General features: G+C 33.3%; 1 protein-coding gene across 6 annotated transcripts; it reads left to right on the top strand.

Annotated features, from left to right (window-relative positions):
• The first annotated feature begins 2,203 nt into the window (after positions 1–2,203).
• On the top strand, positions 2,204–8,302 carry LOC149486423 (uncharacterized). 6 transcript variants are annotated; one of them, XM_089698044.1, is made up of 10 exons: positions 2,594–2,861; positions 3,351–3,597; positions 3,734–3,779; positions 4,048–4,145; positions 5,136–5,270; positions 5,518–5,601; positions 6,211–6,489; positions 6,774–6,888; positions 7,111–7,245; positions 7,666–8,302. In XM_089698044.1, exons 2-10 carry the CDS (start codon positions 3,592–3,594, stop codon positions 8,184–8,186), a joined length of 1,419 nt encoding a protein of 472 aa, XP_089554170.1. In that variant the 5' UTR covers positions 2,594–2,861; positions 3,351–3,591; the 3' UTR covers positions 8,187–8,302. The 6 variants fall into 6 exon arrangements, with proteins under 6 accessions (XP_089554172.1, XP_089554170.1, XP_089554168.1 ...); XM_089698043.1 differs by lacking the exon at positions 3,351–3,597 and having other exon boundaries at positions 2,596–2,723; positions 2,805–2,861; XM_089698046.1 differs by lacking the exons at positions 2,594–2,861; positions 3,351–3,597 and adding an exon at positions 2,204–2,586.
• Positions 8,303–13,917: the final 5,615 nt, after the last annotated feature.

The raw sequence follows: 13,917 nt of genomic DNA, 5'->3' as shown, positions 1-13,917 counted from the left end.
CCGGCTTCGCCCGTGGTACATATTTACGTTTTCTCTACATAAGAACCATCCTGGTACTTCAAGGAATATAATAAAAAAAGAATTATCGAAATCGTTCCACCCGTTCTCGAGTTATGCGCTTACCAACACATTTTGCGATTCATTTTTATATATAAGATTCGGTATTCCTAAATACCATAGGGTATCTAACCTATTTTTTCTTACCGGCATAGCATACGCTAAGGTAACTGGTAATAACACATAATACTAAATAATTTGGAAAATCCAAAAGTGCACGCCTCATAATTTTTTTTAAATAAATATTTATTAATTATTATTTTTGTTTATTTAATAACAATTAAACCACATCGAATCAGACCCTGAAAAATGAAAGGGTTCTATTCCTGAGCATACTCAAGCCTAAGAGAAAAAAAAAGACTCGATTAGTAAAGTATTTCGGTCGCTATCGTGTTAACAAGAAAAAGGATCCGCACATACAGACACACGGACGTCCAAGACAGAACTTTTTTAAACTGTTTTTTAACTAGTTTAAATAACAAAAATGACATTAAAAATATCATGAACGTTAAAAATAGTGTTTTTTCTTAATATGTGTGTGTATGTATTATCTTACAAGTGCAATGTATGATACATAAAGACATTTTAAGTTTGAAAAATCAGATGTTTTGCGCGAAGTGACAGTAGTACCCACCTCAACGCTTCGCTTATGAGGCGTGCAATAGTAGCTAAGGCGCGGGTCAAACACAAGCGGCGCAGCGCATCGGGCGCACTGCCGGCGCGCATCGGGTGCGCTTATGGCGCGCATCAGGTGCGCTATTGGCGATTTGTTCCCATATCTTGTCTTTTACATTACGATTAGAGTATTCTGGACGATTATAATCATATAGGACTGGATGTTGTACGACTAATTCACAAAATTTTATATTAAAATCAGCATCGTCACGTAATTGACGCATTTTTATGTGAATGTTAACGAATTCCGAACGTCCACGAATCACTCACTGCAGTCTGAGCGCGGGCGCTGGACGTGGGACGGGACAAATACAACCGGCGCGGCGGTTGTGGCCGGTGTGGGTGAAGTGGCGTGGCGGGGGATGCGCGCCTGCGGCGCAACCGTGGCACAACCGTGGCGTGCCGTCTCGACGCCTTTCCAAAATTATTTCATACAAAATGTAGAAGAAGGACGTGGTGCAAAACAGATTGAAGAGGTGCGCTTATGGCACGCCCGCGCCCGCACCGCTTGTGTTTGACCCGCGCCTAACGCTACAGAACGGCTCCGCCTCCCGCCAAAAGTAAACACATACGTCACCCCGCACGATCATGAGCAATATGACTGGCGCTTACCGCAAGGATGATAAATATGTATGGAGTGTCCGGGTGTGGTAAGACTTTACTTTAGTGGCAGTGAAGCTAGGATAATGTTTCACATATTATTAAGTACTGAAGAAAAAATCCCGACTCACTATCAAATCATATTCTCACAAAGTTTTATTTGTTAAAAAAATTGTATCAGAGAACTTACAATAATAATATGGTGTCATATTATTTCTAATGTTGTTGTTGATGATATAATAATATTATGATGTTATAGTTGTAATGTACTGACATTTTAAAGCATTTGTATTTCCACCGAATTACATATTTTTGTAAGAAATAAGAATAGTATAACCATATTTTGTAGCAAAAATTATTAAACATTTTTAATTATGAATTTGTTTTTATTTGAATAAAATCTCATGTTAATTTAAAACTATAGCTTTTTAATAAAAAAGGACGTTCCAGACACTGCGTTCCCGTGTAATTAGTAATTACGTTGTTTTTTTATATTTTTATTACCTACCTACTTCTTCTTTTCGGAAGGAAAAGTATTTTTCAATAATTATAAAATAATTTATAAATGTTCGAGATTTGAGGTAACAAAAATAAAACAACTGAATCGATAATCTTATACTGAAGTTAGTTCATAAAAAATCTGTTCGTCCTAATTCGAGCTAAACTTAGCCTAAATGCTGCATATCCAGTTTCTAAGTGATGCATTCATGTTAAGCCTAATAAGGGCGATATGTTTTTTGGGGCGACAAAATTTGAAATGATGTTTTTAAAATTTCCTGTCAACATATTTTGTTAAGTAAATAATTACTTAAGTAATGTATGTGAAAAGGATTAAAAATAGATTAATTCTACATTCTACTATGAGATGAAGTAGTCTTAATATTGTAGTAAGTATGCATAATAATTATCTAATTAGTAGAAATAGTATAGGTAGTAGAAATAGTATAAATGGGGAGTTTTCACTCGATCAAAAAAATATATTTAAGCAAATTTAGCTTGGTTGCGTTAAGTCGACGATAACGTTGCTAACTCTTTTCGGCTAATGGTGTAAATGTATAATCTATCTTTGTCTAACGCGAAATATACCGTTAGTACATATTACTTGTACATATTACTATCACTGCGAAAGTTTGTGCGGCTGGTTGTTTGTTACTAGAATAACACATGATTTATACAAATAATATGTACTTGAATGTCGTCCGCGGGTGAAACCGCGCGGCACAGCTAGTAGGTATAGGTAAAGGAGCGTCTAAGGTATTTATTCCAACGATTTTCCTGTTACGGTTGATTTGGTGCAGATGTGAAAACCTGTTATGAATGAAATACCTACGCATTTCTTAAATTGTTTTCACAGATTGTTTTGTTTCTTAAAGGATATCGACGTATCTTCGGTACAGTTTTCATCCAATTATTGTATACTGAATGAAAAAACAATAGTAGTTTTATATATTGTCATTGCATTATTTTTTTAGTGTTATGTGAATTTTTAGACAAGAATTTATTTGATACTTCGCAAAATGAAGTTATATGTAAGTATGAACTATACGCCGTTTAGCTTTTAATAACAGGAAAATATGTACTTTATTAACATAATATATTTTCTTAAAGTGGAGAATCCATAAAGAAAATAGTGTATATAAACATTGTAAGAAATCATGAAGACCGAAAACTTCATTCCTTCTTATTGCTTCTTCTTTAAAATAGTTTACTTGTTCTGTTTTTTTAAACTGACGTGAAAAAAGGAGGATGTACTTAATTCGACTATTTTTTGGGTTTGTTTTCTCTGAATTTTGACAGCTTGAACCGATTTTGATGATACTTTTTTATTTGAAAGCTAACCTTTCAGTTGTCACATTTTATTTGGTCCTTGTTCTGATAATTTAAAGGCGGGTTAGTATCTATTTTGTAAATAGAAAAAATATATTAGATCGAATTTACTTATTAAAAAATTATTGTATCTAATTACTTATTTCTTCTCTGTCGATGTTTAACTCAACTTACTTTCTTATGACTTAAAGGTACATAAATGCTTACTTTGGGGTGCAGCTTCATTCCGGTATATTTTAGGTGACGTAACTCTCTCGTAAACCTTCATAAGAGGCCGTATCCCAGCTGTGGGAACATATATGTGCTGATGATGATGATGATATACAGCCATACTAACTAATCTATATATATATATAAAACTCAAAGGTGACTGATATAGTGATCTATCAACGCACAGCCCAAACCACTGGACGTATCAGGCTGAAATTCGGCATGCAGGTAGATGTTAGGACGTAGGCATCCGCTAAGAAAGGATCTCCCGAAATTCTTGCGGGACCGGGGAAAAACGGGGATGCACGTACAAAGTCGTGGGCGGAAGCTAGTAATATACTTAGTTCTGATTTTTATATTGCAGGTAATGGAAGACCGTAGATACACGCAATATGCTGTTACAAGCGCTCGTAAGTAATTGTGTAAAAGTAATCCTATTACACATTCGTTTGTTGTACGAAATAAGATCTGAATTTACTGTTTTTTTTTGTATACGATGTTTTTTTACATTTTACTTATTATCTCCGAAACTTTTATAGATTTTATCGATTTTACACTAGAACATAAATACTTCACAGCTAGTAGTTCGCGCCCCTATCCCATCACTTTTGTAATTGTTTTGTTCGTCATCATAGACGATCATAAAATTAAACAATTTTGTACTATTGTATATTTCAGTTGCATTAGTTACTACTACATCGGGTTTAGCATCAGGGTGGTTTACTCCAATGATGTCACATGTTATAAACCATCGGACATCTATCGACGTGGATGGTGCAAGTATATATTTTACTAGCTGTTCCCCGCGGTTTCACCCGCATTGCTCCGATCCTGTTGGTCTTAGCGTGATGATATATAGCCGAAAGAATTTTTCAAATCGGACCAGTAGTTCCCGAGATTAGCGCGTTCAAACAAACAAACAAACAAAATCTTCAGCTTTATAATATTAGTTTAGATTTAATTCTTCAATTAATATGTCATGGATTTGTTATTTCATTTAAAAAGTACCTACACACAATTTTTTGGATATAACTTGCTTTACGCTCGCGGCTTCGCCCGCGTTTTCAAAGAAAAACCCGCATGGTTCCCGTTCCCGTAGGATTTCCGGGATAAAACCTCTTATGTGATAATCCAAGTTAAGTGCTAAATTTAATTGTAATCGGTTCAGAAGTATTCTCATCACTTAACTCTTAATAATATTAGAACACTTCATAAATATAATCTGCCAATTGATATATAGCACGCGTTTCACATATGAAGCAGGACTGAAACGCAAGCGTAAATTCAGGCTTCAATTTCTTGGAACCGTTACGGAACCATAAAGAAATAAGTGCATTTATCAGGTGCTGTTGCAAAGTAAAGTGTTGGTAGCACATGAGTGTAGTGCATATTATAGGTAATAACTAATAACATTCCTAATCTCCTTACTATTTTATTAGTTAGTAGTGTGATAATTTGATATAATATGTTTAGTATTAAGAATTAATTTTATATGTTTAGGATATTTTGATTAACCTTTCTATTTGGAGCCTTGCAAATGCTTAAATATAAGTAGTCTTTCCGAAAACCAGCTTTTATGATTAATAGGTATTGACAAATATTATGTATTAAACTTGACTAAATTTTTTACCATTTGAGTTAAAAATCAGATTAGTTACCGTATCAGAATGGCGAATAAAAATAAATATCTATTGAAATAACCTGTATCTAATAAATTTAAGAATTAAGTAGTAAATTTAATAATAAACTATAATTTGAAATTTCAGCTTGAAACATGGTGGATATCATTTCTACCTTCACCTGGATATATGTTCGGGAGTTTGTTAACACTTTTTGTTTGTGATCGCTTTGGCAGGCGACCGACTGTGTTATTCAGTGCTCTATTTTTTCTTATTGGAATGGTAAGTGAAGATAATTGCAAGATATACAAATAAAATTATCTTTGAACTAGAATCATTGCGACAAATTTCAATTAATTAGGTAGCTGCTTAATTTTTGTATTCTTGTTAATTTCTCACTTATAAATTAATTGCTTTTTTTATTATCAACATATTCTTTAATCATATACTGATGTGTAATATGTATTGTTAATTAAAACAAAGAAAGTTCGTTTAGAACGAAATACGTATAAGAGGATTATCTTTTCAGATATTTTCTGCAGCAGCGAATAAAGCTTGGATGCTGTGTGTTGCTATGTTTCTTTGGGGCATCGGTTCGGGTATAGTATCTGTTGTATGTGATTTTTATACTCAAGTTAATATTTCTTACCTTCAACTTTATCATTTTCAATAATTGTAAATTCTGTGGATTTTTTCATGAAAATTGTTACACAATTTCGACTTACGCGCTTTATGAAGACGCTTTTTCTCTCTCATATAATCACATTGCCGGGTACATAATATATTATATTTGAGAGATATTATTATAACCGGCAATGTGATTATGTGACAAAGGGTACCTAAAGATATTGAATCTGAAACTATTTATAGGTAATTAGTTTTAACCTTAATTATAACTGGCAAGTTATAAAATATATTGATTGGCGCATGAGATTCTAAATTTAAATTTGAAAATTCTCCATCGCTTTTTTGAAGTGAAAACTTCTTTAGCGGCGTTGAGCACTTTTTCTGTAATGGGTAGGTATAAAATCTTAAACTCGCGTCAGGACACGTGACCTGATCGAAAAAGCGTAAGACGGATACCATTCCAAAATATCAAACATGCTCAACGTTAATAATCAAGTTTTCACTTCTGCCGGCACTCCCGGAGTGCAACCCGTCTTTTTTTTTCTTTGCAAATTAACGTTGAAAAATATTTACCAACTATAAATTTTTTTCACAGGTAATAATAGTGTATGTGTCAGAAATAGCAGAACAAGATATTAGAGGCAGGCTTATTGGTGTGACCAGTTTTATGGGCTATATCGGGAGCCTGTTCATCGTTGGTATTGGTTCTCTGGTGTCTTACAGGGCCTTTAATTACTGGCTCCCACTTTTGCCAGTACTATATTTTGCAGCTTGCTATTCTATCCCTGAGTCTCCGTATTATCTTATAAAGAAAGATAAAATTGAAGAAGCTAGGGATGCGTTGAAGAGATTACGTGGTGACTGTTCTGATGTAGTGAGTAAGATCGCTGATTTGATTGCTTTTTAGTAGACTTTGGCATTAAATGTTAATATTACGAACAAAAAAAAATATTATGTGCTTTGTGCGAACCAAGGAAATACGGAAATACGAAATGGTCACATGTGATATCAATTTACATAACATTTGTTAAATAGTTTTAAATATGCTGCCGTCGTATTATTATCGTTAAGTAAAGAATTATTTCTTTCAAGTTGCATTAGAAGCGAGATTTTTTTTAAGTTTTCCAAAATTGCTCATAATTTTTTTTTATTTTATAGGGACAAGAGCTTGAAAGAATGATATCTCACGTTAAAAAAGAAATGCAACATTCAACGTCGATTTTCGAACTCTTCAGAAGAATAATTTACGTTAAAGCTATCGTAATTGTTTTTGGTAAGACATTACACGTTTCTGTCATAACAAAATGTATTGTTTTTTTTTCTTGTTTAGCTTTGTTAATATCTCCTGTAGGTACTTAGTAAAAAAACTATACACAGCAAAAATTATAGAGCCGCGTCGTTTTAAAAGCGTATCCACGCCGCGCATCTTGTATCCAATGAAGAGATGTTACTTGACTAGATTCATAGATATTTAAATATTTTTAATGATTTTCAGGTTTTAAATTACTTCAGCAAACATCAGGGACTGTATCATATTACCATTTTTACTCTCGAATACTTGGCGAGAGTACGTTTTCTATTTCAATGGATAACTTGATAATTATAGTTTTGGGTGTCCAGGCTGTTGCGGGTAAGTTTATTTTTACTAGCGGTCCGCCCCGGCTTCGCCCGTGGTACATGTTTACGTTTTCTCTACATAAGAACCATCCTCGTACTTCCAGGAATATAATAAAAAAAGAATTATCGAAATCGGTTCAGCCGTTCTCGAGTTATGCGCTTTCCAACACATTTTGCGATTCATTTTTATATATAAGATTAAGTGATTAACTGTACAAAACTCATAATAATGCCGATAGAGAAACGAACCGATATTTGCCCAAGTACCTAAAATAATAAATAGCTTTTGAAAGCATCGGTAATTCACGCAGCTCAGTCACTAGTGCCCGTCAAATTATTTACAATTACCTTAATTTTACCTGAACCATGGTACATAATTAATTTATTAAAAAAAAAAATTACTTACGTTTTACATACATACTTTTCATTACAGGTATCCTTGCAGCAGTTCTAGTCGATTCGCTGGGACGACGACGTCTGCTCATTTGTTCTTTCATTGGTGCAAGTATTTGTATCGCACTCGCTGCAGCATATTTCTTCATTCGCGACGCAATCCCCGTCAGCCAGATTCTTAAAAGCATCGCTGATGTGCCGTTATTTACGATTCTGCTATTCGTCTTTTTCGCTGAAGTCGGTTTAAATTCGATTGAGGAAGTGTTAAAGGCTGAAATGTTCCCTATAAATGTGCGAATTACTGCCATAGTCGCGTCAAACCTTTTTGGATCTCTTAGTATTCCTATTAATCAATTGTATTATATTGCCGAATATGCTATAGGCATTGCTGGTTGTATGGGCGTGTATGCTTTGGTAGCCTTAATTGGCGTGATTTTTACATATTTTATGCTCCCCGAAACTAATGGTAAGAGTTTGAGCGAAATTCAAGATTTACTCCAGGGTAAAAATAATAAAAATGTTCAGAAAATCACGAATATAGAGGAAATAATAGAAAGTTAATTGTTATGTATTGATAATCTAGATAATGTCTAGATAGTTATGAATCAAATTTAATTATTATAACAGATGACAGCAAATAGATTTGTATTGAAAATGAAAATAAATAAATGAATTCCATTTTATTAATTGGTTTTATTTTTACTAAATCAATCCTTTCTCCTGATAATAAAAAAGATGTTGGGTGTTGGTTCGATTTAAAATATGTTGCCACGTAACAATTAGCTATAAAAATGTAACAATTAGACTTTATTTCGTTTTTTTTTTTGGTTACTTAATTATCTGTGGCACAAAACTTCTGTTTCGTGTCTATGGCATAAGCATATCATGCAAGATATCATGATAATATTTAATTTTTTAAAAAGATAAATAAAACTACACACTGCAATATATTTTCTGTGGTACATTCGAAGACACGTTAAAATGTTGTCTCAAACATATAATGGTTTGTTTGTCTTTAAAACTAATTTCCAATAAATGGTTCCTTGAAAACGTACAGCAAAGCTTGCAATTTCCGTTCGTTTTAGACTTTTAGTGAAATAACAAGAAGCGGAATACGATGCTTGTCTCAGTGCCATTTGTAAATAATATTTACGATCCTTTTAAACGGGAATTTTAGTTAGTTTGCGAATAACTAATATGCAGCTTGAATATAAATAATTGATAGTTTTCATGCTCAATGACTTAAAAACGGAACTAAAATAATTGATTGGTTTCAATTTGAAAATTGTTAACATTAAATTATTTAAATCATTATCATCACAAAACCAGTCTTTTTGACCAAAAATATTTCACTGAATAATATTTTTGGGAAAAACGTTTATTTTTCCTTTCATTTAGATCAATTCAGCCAGCAATAATAATGGTACAAAAATAACATTTATTAGTATTAAATTCAAAACAATTGTTTATCTGTATTTGAATGCACAGACGTATAAATTATGGTCTAGCGGATTTCGATCTCAACACATTAGGTAGGTATGTATTTTCGCTTTAGTGCATATAATTTCACGTCGTAGAGATAAATCTTGATAGTACAAAGTTTGCTAAGCTCTAAATTGAGAGAGTTCAGAGCTGTTGTAGACCATTCACACACGACGCTGATATTGCCTGAAGCTCTTCGTAATTATTGATCAAGCTCAAGCCAATGCTACTAAAGAGCGCAATTGTAGTTCCAACATTTAGGAAAAGGTATATTCCGTTGTGTATTAAATTATTATTATATCGTATTATTATTATAGAAAATCGTATTGCTCTTCAAACATTCGAGGCAAGACGTGTTTGAAAGGAAATAAAAAATAAACCTTTCTTATTTAAAAGTGATTTTCCCGGGACACAAAAAATAAAAATAAAAATTATTATCATAGTTTAATTTCAATTGGATACTAAAAAATAATGCTATATACAGCTTCTTAATTATAGGTTCCTGTGTTTCCTTCCACGTAGTTAATAGTTTATGATAATTATGTCGTTATAAAACAATTTGACTTCACAATAACAGTCTTAAGATTTAACAAAAAATGATGAAATTCTTTACAACCTGCACAGGTTTCTCGCGTTTTTATTAGCTGGGGAACTCTAAAAACGTCGGTTGAACTAATGTAGCTAACAGCCGGTCGTCTTAATCCGGGATCTTGCGGCGGCTTGGTAAACACTAATCTTCGCCAACGTTGCTTCTGTCATAGATTATTATTGCAGCCCTTCACTTTGGGTTCATTTTTGAAAAAAAAAAAATGGATATAAGTACTAGTGATCCCCCCAGTTATTACTAAACTTTCTTCGCAAAGCACTATGTTAAAAAAAATGCGCCTCTAGATCCGTTGCGTAGTTTTAAGATATAGGGATAGTCAGCGGCAAGAAGTGATTTTATTCATCTTATATATAAAATTCTCGTGTCACAATGTTAGTCTGCATACTCCTCCGAAACGGGTGGACCGATTCTCATGAAATTTTCTGTGCATATCGGGTAAGTCTGAGAATAGGCCAACATCTATTTTTCATATGTACCACGGGCGAAGCCGGGGCGGACCGCTAGTATACATATAAATTAAATTAGGCGAAAAAGATTGATTTATACAGACAATGCTTAGGCATTGCTTCCCTCGATAAATCGACTGTACAGACACAAATAAGAATTTACGATTTGAACATGGTTACTGAGATTTACTCGTTCTAAAAAACGATCAAATAATCGATCATTAAATATATTACCGTAGATATTATTTCATTAAAAAAGTTATTCAGAAATTATTTTTTAAAATTGTGTAACATGAACCATGAAAGGTTTAAAAGACTACTAGTTACTATAAACAGGACGTTTAGTATAGATATGTCGTGGCCATATCGTAGATTTGCTCATTTCATGAAATGGCCAATTTAGTTTGGCCAGATCGTTAAATCGTCAACGTTTCACTATTTGGTCATCCACATTTGGCCAGATCGTCGATCCGGCCAAACGTGGATGGCCATTTCACGAAATGCGACCATTTTTGTTTCTTTTTTAAAAAGCGATTCGCTTCTGGCACTCGCCGGCCGCTGCCGCGGCACGCTCGCTTTGCTTGCTCGGCTCGTGCGTTGTTTATTAAAGTCTAACCTAACCTAACCTAACTGTTTTCTATTGAAAAAACCATTCGCTTCTGGTATTCGCCGGCGCTACCGCGGCACTAACTTAAATGACAATAAACAAGTTATTAAAATATTCTGAATTTTTTAATGTTTTATGGACTCTCTAAGATATTTTATACGATCTGGCCAAATGTCGATGACCAAATCGTGAAACGTTGACGATTTAACGATCTGATCAAACTATGTTGGCCATTTCATGAAATGAGCAAATCTACGATATGGCCACGACAGATATATTATACCTATGTCAAATCCATTACGCGAAGTCGTCCACGGGTAAATAATCAATGGAATTGTTAATTAATAGAAGCTCTAATGATCACTACGGTGAATTGGTCATACATATTTCATGAATGTTGACAGAATGTACAATAATAATAACTAATTCATGTTACCGTGGTTCCTTGACATAATAATCTCTTTGTAAAATTAAAGGCCTTTAGTCAGGATCAAAGTAAAACTCAACAGGGCCTAGCTTTGAGTTCCTGGCAAATTAATTGATGAGTGTCTATTAATAATTGACTATTGTAAATCTGTAATACGTATATGCTAAATTTTCCATTGTTTCCAAATGATATAACAAGGTAGGGTGAAATAAATCGACTTATCCGTATTATTGTTTCGGCTTACGAAGGAATCGCTGGAATTGTTTCATAAAAAGTGAGGTTATGAGAAAGTTTTTCACAACTTTCAAAAGATAAGTGTTTGGTTTTTTCTTATTTATTGACAAAGATTATTTATTTTATCTTTGAATTTATGTATTATATTCAATTTTAGTAAAAGTATTTAATAAATAATTTAACCAAAGCACTTTTTGAACACAATATAATTATAATCAATTGCAATGGATACTTGTTTATTTCCAAGCCAATAATAGATGCGGAAATAAAATGACAAGTGATTTAGTAAAGAAGAACATACATATTATGAAGAAAAGGGAGAATTAATGAGTGCTTCATTTATTTTGCAAAATGTTCTTTGTACATACGAGTAAAATGCATTCATTGTTCATATATTTTATTGAACTTATAAAAATGTAATCTATGGACCAATAGATTGTTTATTCTGTACATGTAAATCGAAACTTTGAATGCAGTTCCATTCCAGATATAACAAAATACTCTCTATTGTGGGTGCACTAATATCATTTTGTCATATCTAGAACTTAATCTATGACCAGAAAGAAATGGGGACTCTTTCCTGAGTTATTTCCCGAAGCACTCGTTTGGAATAAATAAACATCGCTCTGATACAGACGAGACGTAATTCCCTTATCGAGGCCACCGCTAATCGATATCTTGATTAAATGCTACTATTTGCACAGTGAAATATATGGATTCCTTGACAAATCCCTCATTGAATATGGTGAGGCGTACGGATTAACGGTCTTAAAGTGTGGGCGATAAGAATCATAAAGCTATAAGTCGGGTTTTGGACAAATAGAGGATAATAAGCCCACGCTTTAGCTCTAGGACAATTTGTGCTTACGTAGGCTACGTAATACTTTAGTCCGATACGTTAACGTTAATTAAAGTTATCGGTGAAATAAATCATCAAAGGGAATTAAAAGTATTGATAACTCGTATATTGAAGGTTTAAATAAAATTATTCATAGAATTTTCCTAAGCTCTAAGATATATTTTATTCTCATTTGTTTTATAATCCATACTAATATTATAAATGTGAAAGTAACTCTGTCTGTCTGTCTGTTACTCAATCACGCCTAACTACTGAACCAATTTGCATGAAATTTGGTATAGAGATATTTTGATACCCGAGAAAGGACATAGGCTACTTTTTATCTCGGTAAATAGGATAGGTTTTATCCCGGAAATCCCACGGGAACGGGAACTATGCGGGTTTTTCTTTGACTGCACGGGCGAAGCTGCGAGTGGAAAGCTAGTTGACTATATGAATGTATTATGCGACATAGATTTAATGGTAATAAATTTTTTCGATAAAGTAGTAAAAAATGGGTAAGTCTCTTTATCCATGCGATATTTAGTATGTAAGGTCCAACAGTAGTATTAAAAGCATCTCTCAAGTCACTATTTAAGACTAGAGGTATTGTTTCTCAAATAAATAACAGACAACTAAACCATTGTTTTGTGTTTTTGAATTGGTACAATTTTCTCGCAACGGTTTAATTATTAACACAATAGTTAATTTCTTATACAATTAATTTTATCGAACATATTGTCAAAGAAAAAACAATTGATAAAAATCAATATTTTCGAAAACACGAGCATATTACCTAATTATGCTCGTGTTTTCGCTCATGTATACTCACTCTTCATGTTTGTTTCTCCAGACGATTTCTTTTCATGAGCAGGAAGACAATCCTATGTCCAAGCGAGAGTTGAAAACCCGTAAAGAAAATCCATTTCTCCCTTTTAATTCCTAACCTAAACCATTTAACCTCACAATCGTATAGATTTAAGCATAGTCGCTATTTAAAAGGGATTTTATCGAGTATTAAGGGTATTACAATAGCGAAATGCACAAACATGAACGCAAATGTCTTTTCAACTGTGCCGATTCGGTACTACGGCTATAACATTCAGAGGTTTGTCGAATCTACGGGAGAAAATGATAGCTATTTAAAGTCGCTCAGAAAATACCCATTGGAGATAAGCGGTAATTGCTGACGATTATTGGGGAACGGCAAAATTTTCCAGAGCATTCTAAATTTTAATGGGCCATAGTGAAAGGGTGTTTATTCTTTTTTGTTTGTAGTATTTGTTGTTTGTTATAATGTCTTTGTATAGTCTGTTTAATTTTGCATTTCAATATGTACTTTATTCTCTATTGAAATATAATTAATTCTGGCAGTTATTTACAAAAAAAAAAACACACTACATAGCATTGTTTATTATTCACTAGCGGTCCGCCCTGGCTTCGCCCGTGCTATATGTTTACGTTTTATATCCTTAGAACCATCCTCGTCCTTCAAGGAATATAAAAAAAAAGAATTAACGAAATCGGTTCAGCCGTTCTCGAGCTATGCGCTTACTTACCAACACATTTTGTGATTCCAAGTTCCAACAAATTTTTAAAAAATAGAGAAGATTAATCTTTAAACTAACCAAATTGAACAATACAAAAACAT

Source organism: Colias philodice, chromosome 8 (genome assembly GCF_061535455.1).
Source record: "Colias philodice isolate Cphi_HAF_F1 chromosome 8, ilColPhil1 Martin Lab GWU primary, whole genome shotgun sequence".
Taxonomy (NCBI): Eukaryota; Metazoa; Arthropoda; class Insecta; order Lepidoptera; family Pieridae; genus Colias; species Colias philodice.
The sequence above is the reverse complement of the archived record's forward strand: the minus strand, read 5'-3'. Positions and strand labels throughout refer to the sequence as shown.